The sequence below is a fragment of the Anastrepha obliqua genome, chromosome 4 (genome assembly GCF_027943255.1).
Source record: "Anastrepha obliqua isolate idAnaObli1 chromosome 4, idAnaObli1_1.0, whole genome shotgun sequence".
Classification (NCBI taxonomy): Eukaryota; Metazoa; Arthropoda; class Insecta; order Diptera; family Tephritidae; genus Anastrepha; species Anastrepha obliqua.
Genome location: NC_072895.1, coordinates 68877483 through 68904613, shown reverse-complemented (window position 1 = coordinate 68904613; position 27131 = coordinate 68877483). Strand labels below are relative to the sequence as shown.

Genomic DNA, 27131 nt, shown 5'->3' with positions numbered 1-27131 from the left:
AAAATTCTTTGCACTCTTTCTATTTTATTTTTATAAGTTTCGTAGTAAAGTATCAGAACATTGAAGGTAACGAGAAAGTAGATGTACCGGCAAGGGAGGGATCTGCCATGAACAACATTTTTGCAGAATCGATACTCTTACTACTGAGCGGAATCAAGAATACAATTTCCTCAAAATACATCCGAATCGCGGATTGTAGATGGAGAGACCAGACGAAATCCAAAATTAGCAGGACGTTATAGCCTACCTACAACCTCAAGCTATCGTCAACATTGATAAACATAAAACGACGGGACGCCTGTAGACTAACGGCAGTCATAACTATTTTTTGGTCTATCGGAGAACAAGCTACCAAAATGGGCATCCCTCACAACACATGGTCATAGTTGTAAACAACCGGAGAAAAAGGAAACAATTTTCCATTCCCTCTGTGAATGCCTTGCCCTATGAAAGGACAGAATGTTAACCCTGGGTAAACCGCTGTTCGAGAGTCTCGAACAACTGTATGGCTTAGACGTCAACGGCCTAATAAGGTTTCTAGTCCGCACAGAATGGATATAGTCTTGCTGTTAATAACTGTTAAACAAGTTGGTAACGAGGATGTGGCAACAAAATGGTGCAAAAGATCTAGTTCGACTCTTCAAACTACCAACCAAGGGCTCCAAATTATGCAACAATAGTCTACAGTGCTTTTAAAGTCATTGGATCAGGGAAATCTTTGGAGTTCCTACGAATAAACCCAATTATTGAAAATACTTTAGACACAATATGATCTACATGCCCCAGAAAATGTTGAATATTTAGATGTAATTTATTCACTGTGCGTGTGAAAATTTTCAAGGTCAATTTGAAGATTACTGTAGCCAGTCATATTACGGATTCTCAAAAACAACTTCACATCATTCTCAAACATTAAAAATTTCGCATTAATAAATTGATAAACAATAGTGGACCCCAGTGTGTCCCCTGAGGTATAGCAGACCACGCGTTTACTGTTACGGACGATTCTTCCGCACACATTTTTACAAAAAGCTTCCTATCAGCTAAAAATCTACTGAAAAATTTTGAAATACTGAATACTTTTTATTTAGTCAAAAAGTTATTTAAAAGAAAAATTTATTATTTTTGCGTCACCTTATATAACAATTGCACTTGTATAACTTGTATAACAGTTTTGCATAGTTTGATTTTTTGATAATTTTCTTCGATGACCCGATTTTTTTTTATTTAGGGATTTTATTTTTTATATAATATATCCAACGAAAGCGTCTAAGGGCCAAGTAAAGAAGTGGCACGGTGGGAAGATTGGCAATTTGATCGGTAGTTGGCAAAATCGGGCCCTTGCCAATTTACATTCGCGTCTAAGTTTAAGTTTAAAATATCAAAAAAATGAAGGATAAAAAAGAACGTAAGTGGTTGTTGTAGAAAAAATAGATATTTCAAGGGTTTTCTCCTCTTCCGAACTGCCTATTAACAAACCGCCAAAGTAACGTAATTGAATTGAGAAAATGCACACGACAAACCAACAAAAAATGATCAAAAATTCACAAGATATTTTATCCACATCGAAGCTCAACGGGGCATAAAACTGCATGCTTCAAATATGTCAACAAAGTTTCATAAAATTTTTAGAATATTTTATGTTTTGTACAAGGATTGAAACTCTAAGTTATATAGTTTTTGGCGTGGTATGGACTACATTTTTATAAAAAACTAAAAAATAGTAAAAGTTATTCAATATGACGCACTGCTATTATTGCGAACACAAGTGTACATATCGTAAGATTTGCTAAATGAAATTTGCAAACTACTGAATGTTATGTGTCACAGTAATTTTTGGGGCTACTTTTTCGCACTCTTAAAACACAATGCTTACTCAAATATAATCTCAGCTGGTTTATAAAAAAATAGTCTTGCCAGCGCTTAAAGCTCAACAAAAATAAATAAATAATTAGCTCGTCCAATTCGGTTATGTGTTTGGCTGAGCTTCTCCTCCTATTTGTGACGGGTTTCTTGATGTTTTTCCACAAATGGAAGGACCTACTGCTTTAAGTCGACTCCGAACGACAAATGATTTTTATGAGGAAATACAATCGGAGGTTTGCCATTACCTGCCGAATGGCGCTCGCTAATAGAAAAATCTGTTTCTATCATCCTATCTAACAATTCATTTCGGCTACGGCGGTCGCTTCAACTATTGTTGCAAATAAAGCTTTTATTTCCTCAAAAAGCGAGATTTTTGTCATGAAAATTTTACTTACTGCATCTAAGTGAATAAATTTGAATCGACAGTCCAGGGATTTCCGAAATTAAACAAAGGCCGAGATGCTGAATGACCCGAATTGGCATCCGTACCCTGTACAAAAATACATAAGTATGCGCACACATCTATGTGGATACATGACCCATATTGGAAATATTGACAATTTATGAATACCTGAGGAATAAGAAACCTCATTCTCATGAACATTATTCATGCTATTAGCAATCTGAGTGGGTTCTGATTATTTTCGATAATATATCCAAACTAGATTCAATGTATTATAATAATTGTATTTATTCGCCATAAGCGTAGACTAGTTAATAACATTAGAAAATTTGACTAATTTTCCTGGAGCAGTATGGGAAAAATGGTCTGTAGGTTTTACACATATGTATAAGTATGTATAATAGTCAGTGGGGGTCCTGCAGTCTTTAAAAAAAAAAAATAAATTCGAATGAAGCAGCTGAACACATAAATTTGGAATGTTATTTTCGTTGGAGGACTTCGAATCCTTTTCTCTGTTTACATAATACTTTTTTTCACTTACCTTGTATAGTTTATCCTTTTGATACCATACATCCTCCTCCTCTTCCTGTGGACTAAAAGTCTGATCCAAATTCAGATCATCTCTAGAACGTGAAAGAATTTTGCGGCGAGACACCATGATGCTGCAAAAGAAATGAAGGAAATAAGAGATTATAAATTAAAAAATATTGAAGCAATTTAAAAATAACCTCAATTTCCAAGAGAGAACCCATGAATATAATTTAAGTAAAATTACTGGTGTGCCAAATTTCTTGTATGTACATTTCTTACAATAATAAAAATAATACTTTATGTAAGGTAATGAACAACAAAGGCGCAATTCTTAATGATGTGGCAGTTTTTAAGTATTTTGCAGATGCAAATTTAGAATGAGAAAACATTTTTGGATGGATTAATAAATTAAGAAATGACCAAAGAAAGACGATCACCAGCAGGGCAACATGAAAAAAGAAAAAAGTTATATTAATATAGGCATTTCGTAAAAGTTGGCATTTGCGGGGTATGTTTTGTTTTGTTTTTGCTGCACACACAAGAAACGACATTAAAAAAGGATTTGCACAAAGACTAAATTAATGAATACCTGCCCTGCTTTGTTTGTTTGTCATTTTTCAATGCACGGTTTTCTTTTGTTTTGGGTACACATGAGTACACATTTGCTTGTCCAGTATTCAAAAGTAATAAATATTTATATTTATTTGTTGAAGTGTGTGTGGTGTTGAGTATTTGCCTCTTTGAGTTAGCAGCACAGTGTAAGAGGTGAAAGACCTTTTTAGTCCATGCACCAGGAAGTGCAACATGGTGACACTGTCCAGTTGCATTTTTTGGGGAAATCATCAAAGTCAATGCCGCCAGTTACGATGACTGACTGTCGACAAGAGTGTGCCGCAGAAGTCTCAGACAGTCTCTCAAACAGTTTGAGTTTGTTTTGCAAAAGGGTTTGTTCTTTTGTGTTTTGTGCTTGTTTTAAGTGTTTGGAGGTTCTTTTGTTTTATTATACCTACGGCAGCATAAGTCAGTCGTTGACGTTGGCAAATGAAGATCAAAACCCATGGGCATGCATATATGTAAATATATGCGGGAGCGTGTGTGAACTGTTTGCGTTTGTGCGGTCGATTGAGTGGGTGTTAAGAGAACAGTAGGATGTATAATTGATGTGACCATTTGATCTTCTCATAGTAGTAAAACCAACGGTTTCTCTGCTCCTTAAAGGTATTCGAATAAGAGATAAAACCTTGGTGTATGCATCGAGATGATGAAGTGGGACAATCTAAATAAAGTGCTCAGAGTGAAATCTTTTGTATAAGAGTTGGTTAACCACCAAACAAATACCACAAATGAAAAATTAGAAACATTCTTGAATGAATGTTATTAATATTTACTTAATTGGCTTCATAAAAAAGAGCTTCGAAGTTTTCAAGGAACGCTAATTTTAATATATGTCTTTATGTATCGTTAGTAAGCAGCTGGCTTCAATGTTATTCAATCTGTACTCCTCGCATTCAGTAGACTCTGAATAGATTTCAAACAATTTTTTTTTTCTTTGACGCACTTTTAGACTGAAGTTCATTTCATTCGTCTTTGAATTTAATATATATATATGGGGCATTCTTCGCCAACCGGACACCCCCATCTGCCCAGAACAGTTTTTATAAAAAAAATTTTTCCCTATGCCGAAATAAAAGCTTATGTCATGTACTTTAATTTGTCATGTGGCACTTTTTAAATATTCAAGATTATCGCCTAAAAAAGTAGGTCCATCTTGAATATTTAAAAAGTGCCACATGACAAATTAAAGTACATGACATAAGCTTTTATTTCGGCATAGGGGAAAATTTTTTTTATAAAAACTGTTCTGGGCAGATGGGGGTGTCCGGTTGGCGAAGAATGCCCCATATATATATATATATATATAATTGGCGAGTACACCCTTTCTGGGTATTTGGCGGAGCTCCTCCTCCTATTTGTGGTGTGCGTCTTGATGTTGTTCCACAAATAGAGGGACCTACAGTTTTAAGCCGACTCCGAACGGCAGATATTTTTATGAGGAGCTTTTTCATGGCAGCTATACATTCGGAGGTTTGCCATTGCCTGCCGAGGGGCGACCGCTATTAGATATTATTACAGACTACAGTGCCTCTCTCCTTGAACGTATTCAATTTAATACACCTTTAAGGATTTTAAGTCGCTTGAAATTTTTTCATATTAAGAGTTTTAATATACTTTAATCGTACTCAAATCCTTAAAGTTATATATTTTTCAATCAGCAAAATTGACTTTCATAACTTTTTTGTTTCTATCTTTGTTAATTTTTTTGTTTTCTTATTTTCCAAATAAATGAATGAGTGAAAATTTCACCCATCACCCAAGTATGATTTTCAGGTATTATAAAATGTGTATAAATATATATTAGTTTGAGTCAATTTGTGTGGCACTATTTTTTTCGACATCGGATACTACATGAAATTCTGACAAAAAAGTCTACTAGAGCATAGCTCTAAAGTTAATTTCGCACCAACTCATTCATTCAAGGTGGCAAACTACATAAACTAAATATCGTTGTTAATTTTTTCACCTTAAAAAATTCTGGAAATTCGTAAATTTAAGGCCTATCAATATTAGCTACTAATTTCACCTAAAGAAAATGACTAGATAAATAAATAAGTTAAAGGAATTTTAATTAACTACCAAACTGATAGTTAAGGGCTATGAATGTGTGTAAAATATGGTAATAAATATAAATGGGTTAGGAAGGAAAGTGAAATTGAAACTTAATAGGTCAATAGTGCCTAAGGGGCCCAAGTGCTCACTGCAATGGCGAACATTATTTTATTACCAAAATACGTACAATGAACTAAAAAGCGAGCAAGATATTTTATAGGCTGCTAAAAGTGGCTGCTATTATCACTGCATTCGAGAAGGGAAAACATGCATATTTATCGGGGCCCGACAATATTTCACTTCCAGTTTCTAATCTACTGAGACCTATCAACTGATTACGTTTTGCTACCATTCTCTACCTGCTTTCCTCAATTCAAGTGCTTAGTTCCAATTTCATTACGGTTTAAAACAAAACCACTCTTAGGGAACGATAATACTCTCGAAGTGCGTCCATAGCTTTTAATAATACAAAAAGAGAATCCAGTTACAGTTATCTTCTATGTCGCAATGGCCTATGACATGATTTTCAGCTATCTTGAAAGGTTTAGGAGGACGAGAAATAACATGGCAAGCCAAATAGATTCTATATCTAGGCTAGTAGTACCCAATTAAGTTTTCGCACAAGTAGAGTCCGTAAAATAATAGCTGCTTATTGGTGGTAGAGGATGGCTGTATACTCATAAGCTTATTTATTCTAACTGGATTTAACAGACAAAAAGAAATGGGTGCTAAAAACTTAGTATCAATTTTAATGTTTATACAAAATAGATTTTCTGTTACAGATATCAATTTTTAGCTATTTGAAAATTATCTAAATATTCTTCTTAAAATCTAGAATTCCAGTGTTGAACTAAATACAAATCTGAGCTGAGTTCTCATTTTTTCCTTGAGCAGCCAGGTAATTCACTGATTCATATAATACAACAAAAGCGAGCAAGAATTCAATGAAAAAAAGCAGTAAAAATACCTATTCGGTGTGAAACACCTGTGAATGCGGTGAAAGTTGGCCGACAGCCATAAGCGCTATACAATTTTTTAACCAAAATACAAGTATATCGTACCTATCAACCACCCACCTGCGTAGAGCAAGTGCAAGTATGTAGAGCTCGTATAAAGAATAATTGTAAAAGACATACAGAAAAGCGTACAGACGATATACAGATGTTAAAAAATTCTTTTTATTACCCAGTACATGGCAGGTACTTTGTAATGAACCACAACACGCCCATTCTGGTGACAAAAAGTAACAAGGCACGGCAAAGCGCAGCGAAGCGGCCAACGGCAGAAGGCAATAAATCACGAGACACGCACAAGACGACTGACGACTGATGACCGAGTGTTATGACGAATTCTGTATACCAAAATGTGTGTATGGATGTGTGTATGGCGGTATTCTAAACAATTAATAGGAGAAGCAAAAGACTTAAGAGACGAACCCGCGCACGTAAAACTTATACGCGAGTCGAAAAGTAATGAAAAATAATTTTAAAAAATCTACGCGATGATAACAACAGCAAAAATAGCAGGAAGAGATATTTACGTGAAAAGTCGTAAGTAAAAAAAAAGTATTTGTATGTAAAATCGAAATGGCACAGACGGCGCAGATGGCACTTGCTACTTTCTCATGCTTTGTACGCTAACTGCGTTCACAGGAAATTACAAAAAAAATTACACACATATGCGCACAAACAAACACTGTAGATACGTTTAGTTGTAAAATTATGCACTTGTAATATTTTCTTCAAAGTAATATTTTCACATTAAGAATTCTTAGTGGCGACGACAATAGCGGTCAGAGCAATTTCTTCGGGGAAAAGTTAAGTTTCCGATGAATTTTTTTTTTCTTTTAATTAATTTCCGATGCGTTACAGCGCTTATTGCGTATCGTTTAGTGCGTTACTTCTTTTCCAACTGACAGTCAATGAGTTGTGTGTGGCTTTTGTTCCATAAATACATTAAAAATTGAGCGACGTTTTGGCCGTTTGCCGAAAAGGTGCGCGCCTAAAAAGCAGAAGGCGGCAAAGTGGAAGAAGAAGAGGATGAAAAAAAGCGGGGTGTCTCACCGCCTAAATGAGTGCTGACGACCAACCTTCAATCAATTTGTCGTACGGAATGCAAAAAGCGCTCATATATACGAACGCATATATGAAGCGATACACTATAAGTAAACACACTTTATAAGTACGTGAGTACTCGTCCAATACATTTGCAGACTGCAATGCCCACCCGCGCGTTTTTCTTTGTAAGAAACGCCTCCGTGATGCACTCGCAATAGTGAGCGTAGTGAAAGATAGCACAGCACACCATAGCGACAGCGCAAAAGTACTCGTACACAAGAGAAAAGATGAATTGAGTGAACTTCAAAAGAATTATTTCCAATTGTGAGAAAACAGGTGAGTAGCACTGTGGCGGTCATCGTTGGCGTCGCTTCAATTTGAGCCGCGAAACACCTGTGTTGCAAAGCTTCAAATTTCAGAAGAATATTCATATGCTTAGTACAAACATGCAGTGAGTGTCACAGAAAATCGTACGTCCAGTTTTTTTATATTTTTTAGCTGTAATTTAATGTTAAGTTATTATAAATTCATATCCTAACAAACAATACAAATACAAACAACAAAATTAAAAAAAAAAATATCGATACAAATTTCAGAAATATCAGACCTTTTTAATTTGTTTTTAGACTATGTAAATGGAAAAACTGTTAATTTTTTTTAATTTTTTTATTAATTTACCATGCTAATAGGGTTCATTAATATGTATATTTATATAAAATGCTAAATCCAAAAAAAAAATGGCTTTATACAATTTTTGCGAGTATGCAGTTTTTATAACAACGAATTCACAACTTTAGCAATGTAGGAGTTATATGGCATATCGCTAAACTTCTTCCCTATGTTCTTCATATAGAGTATTATGGTAATTGTGTTTTTTATTGAGAAAATACATAAGGCTTTCATCTCAAAATTTTATAACTTCTATATTGACAATATTGACCACTTTGGAATTGCATTCACATATACAAAATAAAATTAAATGATTTATAAAATTATGTACCTGTCAAAATTAAAAAAAAAATCGAAAGAGTTTGCAATTTATTAAGTATTTTAAGAAGTTTCACACTTTCCTTTTTATGTATTCTAGTACTTCCTTACTATGTAAACTATATTGTACAATAATTAAACAAATTGAACTTAAATAATAAATTAAACAAAACATGAGTATTGTTAACTTTGTCTGGAGATCGCTGTACGATTTTCAGTAGCACACACTGTACATACCAACCTATATTTTAGTGACTGTGACTGCCTACTAATACATCGTTACATTCACTCTGCGCTCTACGATTGTTGATGGTGTTGCTATTGTTTTTGTTTTTACTACCATGAGTACTGTTTGCTGGCGCTGATTTTGTTGTTTGTGTCAAGAGACAACAGCAAAGTAAAGACATGAATTGTATAATAAATAGCTTTTTTTGAATTTAAGCAGGCGCGCCTTAAAATTGGCGAAATTAGCTAATGTTAAAAAATAAAAATTTCATATCTAACACCACCTGGGACATTTAAAATTTAATCGGCACTTGGATGAATATTTTAAAATATAAATTGATTTTTCTCTATCAAATTGATACAATTTATAGTTTTAAGTAAATGCAGCTTGAAAAATATTTTCTTACTCAGCTTGGTAAAAATATTTATTTACTAAATTAATCTATTTAATCCACAAGATTAGGTGGCTAGATAAATGTTTGGAAAGACGAATTATACTTAAGTAGGTGAATGTATACTTGATAAATTATTGACGATCTTAGTTTTATTGAGATGATGAATTTTTTTGAAGCTGAACAATTTTAAAATTTTAGCCTTTCTTGACCTGACGCCAAAAAAAAAATTCTTTATTGATTGAGTAAAATGATAGTTATTAATAAAATGTATTTCTTATAAAAAGACTTACGTATAAAAGACTTTCGAACATGTGCTTTATAGGGAATGAAATTCTCAATATCTTAAAAAAATTGTTAAAAATCAGCGCGACTTTTAAACGACTTCAAGCTTACACTTTACTATACCAAAACTTAATGGGCAAGAATCTTCATATCCGGCAGTTTTCTAGAGATTCTGATTAAAATGTTGAAAATGTATGAATTTCAAATTTTTAATTTTTATTAATTTTATAGAAAGTTTGGAGCTTTGAACTATATATTTATAAAAACTCTACGAAAAAAAGTTCAGCTTGAAAGATTTTTTATGTTTTATTTAAATTTTATTTTATATTCTGTCTATTTATATACTTATCATTCATAGAAGAACTTTTACAAATGTTTGAAATAGACATTTATTTAAGTATGAAAGGTATACGTATTTCCTTTCCAAATCAAAATTTTTTAGGTAGCCATTAGTTGAGCTGGATCGGTGTTATTTCTTTTCTGTATCAGATCTTTTCTAACTCCGGTAAGGACTTACATAATTCTTTGAAAGTAGTATCAAGTGAAAGGCTTGCAATTAATACGCAGGTAATAGTAATTGAACTTATATATAGATATATATATTCATAAATTATCTTAATCAAAAGATAATAAATTGCGCAGACTAGATGCTGCAAGAGAACCACTGTTCATATTTCTTGGTCAATCCATCATTTCCATTTACCATTATATTTCAAATCCACTCCATAGAGCAGACAGGTAATTCGGCTCGCGAACTCGCGTTGATAAGCACCGACATAAGAGAGTAGATGTGAATCATATATAAAGGAGGAATAAGGGTTTGCATTCGCTATCTAGGAAGCCCCTACACTTAAATCGGATATATTTGGCGCGTCTCGCTTAGAAAGTTGCATGAATTCACTCAATGACGGCTTATGAAGCATTCTGCTGAAAAATTAATGTAATGAGTTTGAATTTACATCTTATTGATTGTGAGTGAATTTATATGCAGAAATCAGTGCCGTCCAAACAAACATGCAAACAATGTTGAAACAAATATAATTGAAAGAAAATAAAGTCGGTTTTCATGAATCTCGAAACTACTTTTGTATTTTTGGTACAGTGAAATGGATTATCAATTATAATTGTATCAATAATAATTTTATTCAGTATATGAAAAAAACATTGCTAAGTATTCAATCATTTTTAATATAAATATATTAATAGGACTATGAATAAGTTCCTTGCGGTTTTACAACAGATGGCGTAACTTGATTATTATTCCATCGATCCACATTTCTAAACATTCATTGGAGAGCTACTGTCGTAAGGCACAAACGTCAGTATAAGTTTTTTATTTGAAGCGTAAACAACAATATTTTTACCACACTTGAAAATGTCGAATTTCGTGCCAAATAATGTGTTTTTGCGGGGAATTTTTTAATATGAAGAAAAAAGCAGCCGAAAGTCATCGTATCTTGGTGGAAGTTTATGGTGAGCATGCTCTAGCTGAGCGAACGTGCCAGAAGTGGTTTGCACGCTTTAAAAGTGGTGATTTTGGCTTGGAAGACGAAGAACGCGAGGGAGCGCCGCCAAAGTTCATGGATACCGAATTGGAGGAATTGCTCGATCAAGATCCGGCTCAAACGCAAGAAGAGGTTGCAAAAACTTTGGGAGTTGATCAATCAACCATTTCCAAACGTTTAAAAGCCATGGGAATGATCCGAAAGGTAGGCCATTGGGTGCCGTATGAATTGAAGCCAAGAGACGTTGAACGCCGTTTTATGGCATGCGAACAACTGCTTCAACGGCACAAAAGAAAGGGTTTTTTGCATCGAATTGTGACTGGCGATGAAAAGTGGGTCCATTACGACAATCCAAAACGTCGGGCAACGTATGGATACCCTGGCCATGCTTCAACATCGACGTCGGCGCAGAATATTCATGGCCTGAAGGTTATGCTGTGTATCTGGTGGGACCAGCTGGGTGTTGTGTATTATGAGCTACTGAAACCGAATGAAACGATTACGGGGGATGTCTACTGACGACAATTGATGCGTTTGAGCCGAGCACTGCGAGAAAAACGGCCGCAATACGCCGATAGACACGACAAAGCTATTTTGCAACATGACAATGCTCGGCCACATGTTGCACAAGTGGTCAAAACATACTTAGAAACGCTCAAATGGGATGTCCTACCCCCCCCGCCGTATAGTCCAGACCTTGCGCCATCCGATTACTATCTCTTCCGATCGATGCAACATGGCCTGGCTGACCAGCACTTCCGTAATTACGATGAAGTCAAAAAATGGATCGATTCGTGGATTGCGGCAAAACCGACCGAATTTTTCACAAAGGGAATCCGTGAATTGCCAGAAAGATGGGAAAAAGTAGTAGTAAGCGATGGACAATACTTTGAATATTAAATTTGTAACCATTTTACGTCAATAAAGTTTCAAATTTCGAAAAAAACCGCACGAACTTATTCATAGTCCATTACATATGCACATACTTATATTTATGATTCAATATGTGAATGCGGAAACATTATTTTCCTTGCGTTATATGGGTTAATAGGAATAGAATAATCAAAACATCAATATCAAAAAAGATAAACTCGTTTGAAGAACATCAACAATTCAGTAAATAATAAACGAAATTCCACTGCCTTGGGATCATAAATAAAATAAAATGAGTACCAAAAATAGTGCCAGCAGTAAAATAAGAAGAAATTAAAGAAAAGAATCACAAAAGAGGGCGTACTTCAGTCTTTCAATAACAACTTGAAAACATTTCATTTGGTCGAGCAATTTCAAATAATAAAAACAATGCGATTGGGAGTGACACAGGAAGCTAAAGCAGTAAAAAGAAAAAAATACGAAACCCCAGAAGTGGACTTTAAGTGTTTTGGGTGTGTGATGGCTTTATTTTAGGCAATTCTCAATATAAAATGAAGCTTTATGGAGAGTGTATAACCACGTAGCGTACTTCTGTTTTAAACTTGAGCTGCCGTAAAATATGGCGTAGCCTAAAAAGTTTGATAAAGCTCGATGAGAAAAGTTAGAACAAATTTTTATGTTTTACAAATCTTTTTTTTAAGTATAATTTTTTAATTAGTTGTTAGAGTTGTTATTCCGATAGTGTAGAATTGCGGAGTTTTCTGAGCGACAAAATAGTTGTAATGTATTTTACAGGCGCTTTTCGGGTTTAACTTTACTCCCTTAAAATAGTTTTTGAGCAACAGAAAAAGGTGTTGGTAATAAGGTGCCAGGTTACGGTTAAGATATGTGTCTGTTGGAATGCTTCCTATAACAATTCGCTCAGTTCACAAGGCCATACAAATTGTAAGAGGTGTGGCCGTGCTATGGTGAAGCGTGGTGCTATTTCTGCAGCTTAATTCAGAATGTTTCAAATCAATATCTTGCTTTAATTTCGTTAATTTTTTGTTGTGACGGTAGCAGCTCACCAAACTTATAGCGCCAAACACCCATTTCTTGGTATCAATCATTGCTTTCCCATCTTGTAATTTATTCGTTCATCAAATTTTTTTTAAATATTTTTATCTTTATATCAATATTAATTTGTTCTAATAATGATCCGATTTCATTCCCTTTCATTCATTTATATATGCATTAATTCGTTATACAGTTTTTTTTCAGAACTACTGGCTAAATATTTGGTTTTTCACAGGAATTTCGGAAATTAGTTCGTCTAGAACAAAGGAGTTAAGTGAAAAATTAAATGTTAAAAATATCTTGTACTGGCTTGACAGCGCAATTTTGGAATCGAATATTTTTTATTTCAAATTATCTACTGAAATACTTCAAGTTTTCATAGTTTCATTAAATACCTTTTAATCTCTTTACAATAAACTGAACATCCGTTATTTTTATGAAATGAAGAAATTTTACATAAAAATTGCCAACCAATATTTGCATTTCAATTAAGAGCAGGAAAGCACTTTAAGTAACCAAATATGCAATATTTACAAAAGCAAACGAATTCAAAAACCGAATAATAAAAGTGAAGGCACCACTTCAAAAGAGTTCCTTGAATTCATTTATTCTGACATGCCATGGACAAATGCATCACTTCTTGATGCAAACGTCTGCATATATACATGTGTATATGTATATGTACATAAAAGTATGCAGCAGTGCTGAGTGATTTAGCTTATTTATGTAGCCCACTTTGAGGCTCAAGAACAATAAAAACCCAAGAGCCCTCATAAAGAGGTGACTTCAAGTGCCAAAAGCCACAAATTGTTGGATGGATGGCAAAAAATTAAGTTATCAAAAGCATTTATTTGCTTGCACTTCTGCATACATTTGGAAGGAGCTACACAGTGAACAGACAAAGAACACTTCGAAGGTAGACTACAGTAAAATTTGTGTATTTATGACTTAAAGCAGTTGCCATTTTAGTTATGCATTTGCTGTTGCTGACATTTTTTTATTTTTACATAGTTACTTTTTTTTCATAGGTAGTAAAGTTTGTCATCTTAAAAAAGCGGCAATTTTTATGATTAAATGCATTCGAATTACTTTTTTGTTGTTGTTTTTCCGTGAATCTTCATATGCGCGTGTTAAACTTCTTCTTCCTCACTAATCTATAAAAATGGCCTAAAGGTTTATTTAATTTTGAATTTTTTTTTCTCATGAAGAGAAAAATGTCCATGCTGTTTTTTTAGATTTAAATTGTTAAGGTTATATCACCACAAAATTTGTGACTCTTCATTTTAGTATATTGCGAGGCTGCTTCGTGTACACTCACTCCTTTGTTGATAATTAATGAAATGCCATTTGTCTGTACAAATTTATCAAATTTTATTACAATACACTTTAACACGAAGGAAGCTAAACCAGCCGCTGCAAAGTGGCGTTAAAGTTTAAAGTCTGAAGAAGATGCAACGTAAATTTTGCGCTGAAAGATTAATTACTAAAAGTTCTTTATTAAAACCCTGGAATTTATGAGAGTAAATATGTGAGAGATGAGGAAGAAAATCGCCGAAGGAAGAATTGTATATTTTTTTGTATATAATGAGTACATAAAATTTACCTTGTGCAACAAAACAAAACAAAAACACACACAAGCCAAAGCATGCAAAGCTAAAGCATGGTAGATACACGATTTTAAAAATGTGTATCTGAATTTTTTGGAAGGTGTACAAATTTATAAGTTCCTTATATTTGAGATATAATAATATTTGAAATAAAATAAAAAAATATTTATTTTTTAATGCTATTATAATTGTTTAGTTAATTTATTTATTGCAATTTTTTTGGATTTTTTTGTGAATTTTTTTCGTGCTATTTCATGTATTTATATTTCCTAAGTGAAACATTTTTGTGCGATCCCTCTTCCACGCACATAAAATATTTTCTTTATAAGTTTGTAAAAACTATCGTTTATAGCTTTTTTTTTTTTAAATGATTGTGCGCTTTTTTGTGTGATCCTTATCCAGGGCACAAAATCAAGTTTGACTGTTTATGCGACTCTACAGAAACATCATTATAATCAATTAAATTGATTTCTTATAAACTAAGAAGCTTTTTCGAAGTTTTTTTTCTGGTATTTGTAAGTGGTAATTAAAACATTTTATATGCGCAATATGTTTTGTACCTTCAATCATTGAAATTTTGTTCCTATTTTCAACATCAACTTTTTCATGTAATATAATTACACATATTCATTATTAAAAATTAATATTTGTGATTTAAGTTTGATTTATTTATTTATACAAATCAATGAGTTATTGCACCCTTACGGACTAATATTACAAATAAGAGGAAAATAGAACTTTCAATGACTAACTTTGATATAAGTCTCATTGGAGAAAGGCTCTGAGTAATGAAATATCAAAATAATTATATTTTAACAGCTTATTGAATTCTGAAAACGATCTATATTAGCATATTTGGTTCGGGATAAAAATCGATTTTTTTTGCATGTTATTGTAGTAAAACATTTCAAAAATACCGTGTTACAATTTTAAGTCAATCCGAGCAAAACTTTTTAAGTTATAGAGTATAAAGCCGAGCCGCCTCAAACATCTGTCGAGACGCAGCAGTTGCGCGCGTAGTCCGTTACAAACTTTAAACGCGGTTTTCTCGAACCTTTTTTTTAAAGTGCGTAGTCATTGGCATTTGAAAACTACTCAACCGATCCTTTTGAAATTTTGCACACATATTTTACATATAAAAAACCTCCTCCCAACGTTTTTTTTCGCCATTTTTTTTTATATTAAGGTGGTTTTACACCTACAAAATGGCGGCATTTTTTCGTCAAAAATCACTTTTTACTTCAAACGACTACCAAATGGCTGAAAATGAAAATAAATCGTCAAAATAAACGTTGGGGGGAAGTTTAACTCATACTATATTAAATTATTCGATTTTTTTGATTTCAGATGATTCTACGCTGAGATATGCTGACTACTGCAAAATGTATTTTTGAAAAGACGTCTACGTAAATGTGCTCTCATTCACTCATTTTGCAATATTTGTACATGAAGATTTTATCAAATATTCTTGAAATGTTACTTTATAATATGCAACAACTTTTAATAAACTGACTTGAACCGTTTCGCTACAATAAATTCATGAAAAAAGTGTTTTTTTTTTAGCGTTTATCCCTAAAGTTTTTCAATCATTTTTTGGGCAAAATTGAGAGTATTTATTATCTTAAAACAAATAACATATTACAATAATATTCATGCCTAAGTGAATATACAAAAACTTTTTTGAAAAAAAAAACAAATGACCGCCCTACAGCTACTCAAACGTGGGTCCTTTAATTGAGCCTCTTGTAATCAAGTGAAATCAAGCAGACAAAAATGTTTCATTAAAATAAATAATTTCGCTTTACACTTACCTAATTTTTAACACAAAACAACAAAACAATGAAAATTTGATGTGTAAAAGAAAAAAATTACACTGCCTTTATAAACAAATTGATCAAAACAATATTTTTAGTGATAATTAATATAAAGTTTGAGGCATAGGCAAAGGCCAATATGTCAAAGATTATCTCTGTAAAATTTTAAGTTGATATTTTTATTACTTTTTGAGTTATATTCGACAGCTGCCTTCCTTAAGTTTTCTTCTTAATTGGCCGATAACCGCTTACGCGATTTTGACCGAGTTTAAACCCTTGCGATGACCTTTAAGTCATCGGTGAATAAAACATATTTTGCATTTATAAAGCATTGTGAAAAATCATTAATAAGCAAAATAAACAGTAATACCCAGAAATACTTCCTTAAGGAACACCTGACGATGCGACGAATGGATAGAATTTACCATATCTACAACCAATAACGAATATTGGTTATTAAGGTAAGATTTAAGTAAATCAATAAAATGCGTTGGAAAAGTTTGTATAGTATCCACTTGATTTTATAAAGTAGAACGAAAGAGCGGCTGGATTAGTAAGAGTAGGCAGACAAGCAACGAATCCATGATGAAAAGGGCGAATTATACTTTTGCTTGCAAAATTTAATTTATCCTTGATAGCTAATTCATCAAGTGTTGATATTTTAGTAAGTTTAAAGATTGGCCTATAATTTAAAATGTTGTGTTTGTTCCCGCTTTTATGTATATTGGTAATAAACGAATTTTTGAATTGCTCTTTAAACACACCCATTTATAAGCTGTAAGTCTCATTTGGCGGTCATCAGCTCACATATGTAGGTAGGTGTGTAAGTTTTGTAGAAACAACGTATTTCCGTTGAAACGATGTTAACAAAAAACAATACAGAAAATTCAAAATGTGGCATAATTAAATCAAAACATGCATTAAAATTCTACTCATTCTAGAGCAAAGCAACGCCAAAGAAACAAAATACTTAAGCTACGAACTTACACAGTATGGGTAAATGTATATATGTATATAAGTATAGAGTAGTGTAATATTTGTATGCGTAGTGCATTTTAAGATCACCTCAGCGCTTTGCAAGCAAAAGCATGAAAAAAGATCAAAATGCATGTGACTGCCTATGTAAGTTTGTAGTGCGAAGGCGAATTGAAACAGAAGGCTACAAACCGCTATCACAGCCAATCAGCATAGCAACTAGTCAAGCAGAGGAGTAGCCGACTGAGCAACTATTTAGAATGCAATGAAACACCTACGCGACACTGTAGAAACAATTTATACGCCTGCAACTAAGTACGAATGTCTGTGTATATGAGTGCATGTATGATGCTTGAAAATGAAACAAAAATGTAATGCATACAATGTCAACAAATTTCATGGCATTCGAGCATACAAATGAGGCAAAATCTTGCCAAGGGTAGTGAGTGAACTATATACTTACAGGTATGTGCATATGTATTCCTTTTTATATTTAACAGTACGTACATGTCTTATTCATGATCTAGAACTGCAGTTGCTGACAAGGCATTTGCATATCTGCATTTAGTTGTCTCGATCAACCGTTGAAATGGTTTGAGTTGGATACAAAATAGAACTTCTGAAAAGGATTCTTCAAGTGCAAGAAACACTTGAATAAGAAAATAAGTATCAGAAAAAAAAGGTGCACTTACTTATGATAAGTAGTTTCTGGCAGTCGTCAGTTGAATTTTAAGAGATGCATTGTACGACCTAAGAAACCGTAATATTTTGCGAATATATTTCTATCCAAGACTATAATTTACCTAGTAATAACCCCACTGGTTACAAAAATAATTTCGAGGCCAGTGAATGCGAGTTAAAAGATGTTTGGCACATATAAGTTAGCACAATCGAAATACATAGTTTACTAAGTTTAGACTCAGAAAAAAGGGATGTGTGCTTTTTTAGTCGCATGAGAACTATTCATATCGATAACAAAGGTTTTACAGCTGAGAATGGCAAACTGTGTTGACATTTCTGTTAAGTAAAGTTGGGCAAGTCATCATAAATCGTTAAAAACAGAACAACGCTTCCAAATTATGGAAATTTACTTTGAAAGAAAAAATAAATAAATCTGTTCGCGAAGTTCATAGAGCGAAGTGTTGGAGAAGACACCGAAATGTCGATTCGTTGTTGTTCTGAACTTCTGTTCCTTCGACTAAATGGAAAATGTTACTTAAGGATCTTGGCCTTCGTGCCTATAAAATTCCACTAGTACAAGAATTGCAGTCAAATGCCATTCTTTGCGTTGCATTTTTGAACCCAATCAGCATTTACATTTATTATTCAGATTTATTGTAATAACTAGTCAAAAACTGGACTGATCAAATGAACCATGTAACTTAGGCGCGGCGGACATAAAATTATCTACCAGATTATCATAAAAAAAAAATCATTGCAAAAATATTTCTGTTTTGTATTATTATTTTAAGTTCTCAAGTTCTGCACTTCCCTTTTTATCTACTCTTAACCACAGGCCTGCTGGAGTTTCTGAAGGAAGTGTTTTTAAAGCTACCACCTACTGATATTTGAAGCTCTATTGCATTTAGTTTTCTTCGAAATATTTTGAGTAGCGGCGTTAAAATTTTATATCACCGTAAGGAAGGATATGATTTCTGAATGTAAACCCATTATTCAACACAAGCCCGATTTGAACAAAATCTTGAACTGAGCTATGTTGATGATTAAAATCCTTCTGAACCCTTCTTCTAAATTCTCCAAAGACAAAAAATCTTCATTGTCATTAGCATTAAATAACTCTGCATCGCTGTTCACTAAAATCTATTTGGGTTTATATTCATGAATATTTATTCAAAAACAACCTCTTTAAAATTGCCCCAAAAATAGCTCAAACAATGTTAATTTAAGCCCGATGTCAATATATTGTTCGCTTACAAGAAGTATTTTATAATCAAAGATATTTGAGAAGGATGCAGAAATCACCATGAGTTCTTCCTTCATGCTACGTAAAAGACAGCAGTATATGATTAGAAAAAAGAACGTGTTCCTACCTTTATTTAAGGTAACTATGGTAATTAAAAATTCTTTTCTTGATTTGACTCTGAAGAAACAATTTGAATTAAAAACAAAATTCAAACGAAAATTTACTCCTTCTTCGAATAAAAGGCATATGAAATACATAAGGTATAAAATATTCTGAACATTTTTTTCTAGAATGCTGCGTGATGTATCAGTCCCTCATGCTTTTCACATATTTGACTTCAAAGTTAACATGATTACCTTTTTTAATGCTGGTTTGTAAGAAACCGAAAACAATTAGTTCAAAATTTTAACTATCAAGAGCGACATGCTCGCTCTCGTTCACCACATTTCTATTAATTGCGATTTTTTGGTCAGTTAAGTAAAGGAAGAGTTAAGAGTGCGAAGTTTAAGATAACAGATTAAAGCAATATCATTAGGGCTATTCATTGAAGGGGCTCACTTGGCGTCGACATAGGGTACTTGTGGTGTTCAAGAAAGATTTATCTAGTTCTATTCCTTTATACCATTGGGCGTTTGCAAACATTTGGTGAATTAAGTCAGCCCCTCCAACGGGAATTGTCCAAAACCTCGAAAATTTGTTCGCCAAAAATTTTTAGCGCGTTTTTTGCAGTGCACTTTTTCTTCATCTTCTTTTACATCTTCTAAAGGACTCGACGAGGAATGTCATGCTGCCGCAGAAAGAAAGGATGCCGCCTATAGAGCCACGCTGCGATCGGGCGCAACGCGAGCCATGTGGGATCGCTACAGAGAGCTGAAAAAGGAAGAGAGACGTATTATCCGAAAGAAGAAACGAGAGGCCGAAATACGTGAGTGCGAAGAGCTTGAGATGCTGGCCAACAGGAACAACGCCCGAAAATTCTACCAGAAAGTTCGGCGGCTTACAGAAGGTTTCAAGACCGGGGCGTTTTCCTGTAAGAACAAAGACGGCGAACTGGTGACTGACGTACAGAGCAATCTTAGATTATGGAGGGAACACTTCTCGAACCTATTAAACAGTGACAGCTGCGCATGTCACCGAGAAAGTGAAGATCCCGATACCCCAATCGTTGACGACGGAATTGTCGTTCCGCTACCCGATCATGACGAGGTGAGAATAGCGATAACGCGGCTAAAGAACAACAAAGCCGCGGGCGCCGACGGACTGCCGGCTGAGCTATTCAAACATGGCGGCGAGGAGCTGGTAAGGTGCATGCATCAGCTCCTATGCAAAATATGGTCGGATGAAAGCATGCCTGCCGATTGGAATTTAAGTGTGCTCTGCCCAATCCATAAGAAGGGCGATCCTGCAATTTGTGCCAATTACCGCGGGATTAGTCTTCTAAATATCGCCTATAAGGTTCTAGCGAGCGTATTGTGTGAAAGGCTGAAGCCCACCGTCAACCAACTGATTGGACCTTATCAGTGTGGCTTCAGACCTGGAAAGTCTACCATCGACCAAATATTCACAATACGCCAAATCTTGGAAAAGACCCATGAAAGAAGAATCGACACGCACCATCTTTTCGTCGACTTCAAAGCTGCATTCGACAGTACGGAAAGGAGTTACCTGTATGCCGCGATGTCTGAATTTGGTATCCCCGCAAAATTAATACGGCTATGTAGGATGACGTTGCTCAACACCAGCAGCGCCGTCAGAATTGGGAAGGACCTCTCCGAGCCGTTTGATACCAAACGAGGTTTCAGACAGGGTGACTCGCTGTCGTGTGACTTCTTTAACCTGATGTTGGAGAGCATCGTACGAGCCGCAGAACTTAATCGCTCAGGCACAATTTTTTATAAGAGCGTACAATTGTTGGCGTATGCCGATGATATTGACATCATCGGCCTTAACAACCGCGCTGTTAGTTCTGCCTTCTCCAAACTGGATAAAGAGGCAAAGCGAATGGGTTTGGTGGTGAACGAGGACAAAACGAAGTACCTCCTGTCTTCAAACAAACAGTCGGAGCACTCGCGTATCGGCACCCACGTCACTGTAGACAGTTATAATTTCGAGGTTGTAAAAGACTTCGTCTATTTAGGAACCAGCATTAACACCGATAACAATGTCAGCCTTGAAATCCAACGTAGAATCTCTCTTGCCAACAAGTGCTACTTTGGACTAAGTAGGCAACTGAGCAGTAAAGTCCTCTCTCGTCGAACAAAACTAACACTCTACAAGACTCTCATCATGCCCGTCCTTACGTATGGCGCAGAAGCTTGGACGATGACAACATCCGATGAAGCGACGCTTGGAGTGTTTGAGAGAAAGATTCTGCGCAAGATTTTTGGACCTTTGCACGTTGGCAACGGCGAATATCGCAGACGATGGAACGATGAGCTGTATGAGCTTTACGACGACATAGACATAGCACAGCGAATAAAGATCCAGCGGCTACGTTGGCTGGGTCATGTCGTCCGAATGGATACAAACGCTCCGGCACTGAAAGTATTCGATGCGGTACCAGCTGGTGGTAGTAGAGGAAGAGGAAGGCCTCCTCTGCGTTGGAAAGATCAGGTGGAGAAGGACTTGGCTTCACTTGGTGTGTCCAATTGGCGCCGGTTAGCACGAGAAAGAAACGACTGGCGCGCTTTGTTAAACTCGGCCAAAATCGCGTAAGCGGTTATCGCGCCAATTAAGAAGAAGAAAGGACTCGTTATGCGAGATCATGAATTATTATGCGGATCAAGGCGGCCATATGGAAAACGATCGCTTTTTAGATACAACGCTAAATTCTGTAAACGCTATATTCTGAAACTTTGAAGATTAGTCAACTTCAACTACAGTAAGACTATACAAGGCCAATATCGATGTGGTGGATAGGGGACCTGTTCTACACCGATATTATATCATACAAGGGTTAAAATGCAATATCAGGAAAATATCAGCAGGGTATGGTACTTCAAAAAAACGAAAAAGCAAAGAGAATTTCAAATCCTGGTGATTTATAATGAAATCTAAAATAGCAAATAAAAATATCTCAAAAATTTGCACAACCATCAGAAGCCTTTTGCTACTGCCCTCACAAACACAATCAGCAAGTCACGTCTCCTATGAAAAGAACATACCGCGCTAGATGCAGATAAGCTAATTAAAAACAGTTCATTGAGCTGGCTAATAAACCGTTAAGTTTACTTTTAAGTATTCCAGTAAATAAAACATGTATTAAAAAATCTTTTGAAAACAGGAAATTCACAAGGTGGCGTTTATGTTTCTTCTCTCGCGTACTGGCCTGCCTTCACATTTTTCCAATATAATTCATACATTCACACGCAAATAATTGAAATGAAGTTAGAAGTGTTTAATTTCTTTCCAATTTAATTAAATTAATTTTTACATTTTTTCAAACTAGCGGCAACTATCCCTTCCTTGTACGAAATTCAGGCTCCTATTTCATAACACATTATTATTTTTCTTATTTACCTGCTACCATATTACCTTTTCTCATTGTTTTAATAACTGTAGTGAGCGGCAAAGAGTCAATAAGAATAATAAAGTAATAAAAATGCCGAAGCGTCATGTCAATAATTTGACACCTGCGGTCACTACACCTAACGGTAACACCGTAATACCATCGCTTGCCTAGAACCGAAAGGCAAATAATAAATACCAAATACAAATAACGAATAACAAATAACAAATAATAAATAATGAATGACAAAAGGCTCGTACTTATGAATCTTCACACTTTGCATATTACCTGTCAGCATTCTCACATTTGTATACTGAGTGTATATATTTACATTTACATTCACACAGTAGTTGTTGTTGGTTGTTGCGTAAATTTAAACTTTTTATTATTATTTCTTTTGTATAGACATAAATATTGTTTATTTGGCTATTTGCGAAGACGCTTTGTGCTGCTTGTGAAATTCGCACTTTACAAAGTGAAATAAAAAAACAAAAAGAAAACAAATGGCGGGCGGTTGACAGTTGGATATAGCAGTTATTTGGACTTGAGGGCGAATGCACGCACCAGTGTTGACATTGTAAGGCCGACCGTTGACAACGATGGGGATTGGTGAAGATGTCGGTGATGTGACATAACAAAGAGTGGGTAACGTTTTTTTGAGTTGAACTGATGTGGGCGTTGTAAGAGTTTGGATTGTAGTCCATCTTGATAGAGTAGAAGGTAAGTTTAATGCCAGAGAAGTAATTTCAGACTGTCTCCTTAGAAAGCATACAATTTTAATTCAGGAAATGAAAAATTCTTTATAAAATCACGTAATTGAAATGCTTTAGAAACCTAGAATATAATTTATAATTTCAAAGGCCACCTGTGATTGTGGAAAATTATGTTTGTATCCGTTAATACATTTGAGTAGCAGTATGCACTTTTCTACTCAGAAATATTCGTTTAAACTCCAATTTGGGGTAGTACCATTAATAACTATAACAACGATAATTTTAATCAAATGGTCTTACTTTGTTATATGATAACAAAAAGTCTCAAGTACATACAGGGTGGCTGATGAAAGTTAAGTTAAGTTATCTGTTCCATTTTTGTTTTAATTTGCAGATTGATCTTTAAAATTTATTAAAATGGATAACTGGGACACGCAAACAAGAATTTGGATAGTCCGCCGCTATCACGCACTGGAGTCCGTAGTTTTGGTACAGAGAGAGTACAGGCGGATGTTTGGCGGCGATCCCCCGAGCAGATGGACCATAATGAGACTGGTGAATAATTTTGCTGAGCAAGGAACAGTCGCAAGAAGGCCTTATCTTCGAAACCCACCAGTTCGGACGGAGGAAACGATCGCTGCTGTAGCTGCAGCTATACAAAGCAATCCAAGGGTTTCAACAAGAAGCTTATCTGCTCAACTTGGTGTCAGCCGACAGTCTTTGCAAACAATAATGCACAAAGATTTAGACTTATTTCCCTACAAAATTCAAATGGTTAACAAACTGAATGCAGCAGACTTGCCGATTCGCTTGGAATTTTGCCAGAAGATCCTGCAAATGGTGGAAGAAGACCAAAACATGTTAAACTGCCTTTTCATGTCTGATGAGGCCCATTTCGATTTAAACGGCAATGTGAACAAACAAAATGGTCGAATATGGAGTACTTCTAACCCACAGATACTCCACGAGACGGAATTGCATCCTCTTCGCGTGACAGTGTGGTGTGCGGTTTCTTCACGCTGTATTGTCGGGCCTTATTTTTTTGAAGAAAATGGTCACACCATTACGGTTACTGGAGACCGTTATTTGAAAATGCTGAAAGAATTTTTCTATCCAGAACTACGCCGAAAGAGAATTCCTTTCAACTCTGTGTGGTTTCAACAAGATGGGGCAACGTCTCACATAGCCCAGACTGTTATGACAGAGTTGCGACGAAAATTTCCCAATAAACTGATTTCAAGAAACTCCGAATTTCGTTGGCCCCCCAGGTCGCCTGACCTTACTGCACCTGACTTTTTCTTGTGGGGTTTATGTAAACAAGAAGTTTATTAAACAAAGCCAACAAATTTGGATGAACTAAAACAATCCATTCGGGCAACAATTGCGGCTATTCCTGTCGCAACTCTCAAAGCAGCAATGAACAACTTTTTACTAAGATGCCGCACTTGTGTCAACGAGCATGGGGGGCATTTAAATTCAATTATTTTTAAAACTAGTTAAGCTACATTTAATAAAATTTAATGACCTTCAACTTGAAAAAAAATAAATGAATTCCATACACTAAAAAAAAAGTTATTTGAGTTTCTTAATGTAGCAAAATTCATCAGCCACCCTGTATCAAATTGTGATCGAGAGAAATATATTCCGAAATAGTAAAAGGAATATTGGTAGCAAAGGGAAAGTATTGAAAGAAGAAAATAATTTAAGTAGGATTATAAAATAACTGTTCAACAAATTGAAAAGTATGGTTACTAAACTAATCAAAAGAAAAAAGAACGAATATATATTGTCATCCAGTTGAGATCCACTGAAGATAGTACTGTATTAATTTTAGCTTAAAAAGATGTCACAAAATTATTCATTCATCTTTGTTTTTGAATAATTTCTTTTCTAAAAAATATTATTTTGAGTGATGGAAATCTTTATTTTGACCTCCACTGTTTGTCTGTAGGTACGACGCTACTTGCAAAAGTTATAAATCTTCCAGTGAGTTATTACCTTGCCACCTTGTGCAATAATTTTATTATAAAATACAAAAAAATTTTAATCATTCAATGAAATCATTTATTTAATAGTAATAAAACAAAATTGTTCAACTTTTCGAATAATTTTTAAGCGAAAAATAGTAAGTGCAATATTAAACATTAATAATAAATAGGTCAGAATTCTGTTTTGTCTTTGAAATTAATCGAGTGCTATTAAAGTAGAAGTGGTTTGCAAAAAAGTTAATATTTTTCGTGAACTCGCTTGATAGAAATGTAGTTTTACCAACACTTACAAAAATTCAGTAATAATTTTTTTATTGTTGATTTTATTTCACTTTAAGAAAGCAACAACAGAAAAAACTATAAGTGTTTGCAACTGTTAAAATATATGTTCCTAATGTCTTTCAAAAGTGACACGTAGATGTCAGTAGCCAATAATTCTCAGACGGTCCCTTTTTATATCATCTTTGAGATTTGCCAGTAGAGAGATGCACAATATTACCCAATAGAACAACACGTTAAAATTATTGAAATATCTATATTATGGAAATCGTATAAAAACATGGTTAATTTTTAAAACTATAAAATTTATGTTTGCCAAAGTTTGAAAAGTTTTAAATTAACACTTTTAGTTAAAATTTCCGTTTGAAATTAAAAATCAGCTGCAGAGCCAAATCAAAATTTTGGCCAAAAAATTGGTCAAATGAAAGTTACAGGTTTAAAATTTTGCGTAAAATTAAGTTTAGAAAATCAATCTATACCACTTTTGTAGGAAGAAGAACCATGCCTTAATCGAAATAAAACATTCGACTCACTTACTGACACTCACTGTACATGTATCTGAAAATTACGCTGATACAAATTAAACCATCGCTTCACACAGGCTTCGTAAACTATTCAGCGTTTAAAGTAAAATCATATAAAGTGGGGAATAGTGCGAATTTTGAGAAGAAGTACCGATTTCAGAACGTATGGTAATATATATTTCGAGTTATGGTGCGCATGAAATTAAAAAATAACAAGTTCAAAAAAACGCTTTAAGCCCGGCCTGGAGCAACGGGCGGTCCAATATTCGAAACTTCAATTTTTCTTCAATCAAATATTACGAATTCATTCACAAAATATGATATAACAAAATGCAGAACACTTTTAAATCAGTTATTTTGCTTTTGCTGTTCGCTGGACGTGTGGCTGTTAGCTGACTTTTACAGCTTTTTTTGACTTAGAGAAGCTAATGCTGCTGCGGTAAAATGGGTGCAACATGCGCAACATTTTCAGTAACAAACATTTATTTTGATATTAAAGTGTTCGCACGTTCTATTAAATCGTGTAGCTTGTCATGGTGTTATGATGAAATAACAAATAACTGATGCCACAGCCTCTCAATATCAACCCGTCCTTATTCGAAAACTCCGTATTTTCATTTTAGTTGAGCACTTGAATGGGCGTTTGAAGGCAGGAATACCAGATTATTGACATATTGAATGCTGAGTGATAAGTAACATGAAAGATTTTTATAACAATGAAAACAAGTTGCATCAAATATTATGTTATTTAGCACCTAGGGTCGGTAGTTATTAGCACCAATAAAAAGTAAGCGAACATAAACAAATATGTCACTAACAAGTAAAAACAAACATGGCACTTAAGTCTTGTAACTCTAAAATTTATATCATTTATAATCACCCACATCATTAAAAAGCTATGATTTATGTATGTGTATGTTTAAAATTTCTTGTCATTTTCATAAAAAATTTT

General features: G+C 34.4%; 1 protein-coding gene across 1 annotated transcript in view; it reads right to left on the bottom strand.

Annotated features, from left to right (window-relative positions):
- Window positions 1-27131, bottom strand: part of LOC129245798 (uncharacterized) — a 177623-nt gene that overhangs the window by 103396 nt on the left and 47096 nt on the right. The window contains exon 3 of the mRNA XM_054884191.1: window positions 2811-2931. Within this exon, the coding sequence (XP_054740166.1) occupies window positions 2811-2927 (117 nt within the window). The 5' untranslated portion in view covers window positions 2928-2931. The remainder of the gene's footprint in view (window positions 1-2810; window positions 2932-27131) is intronic.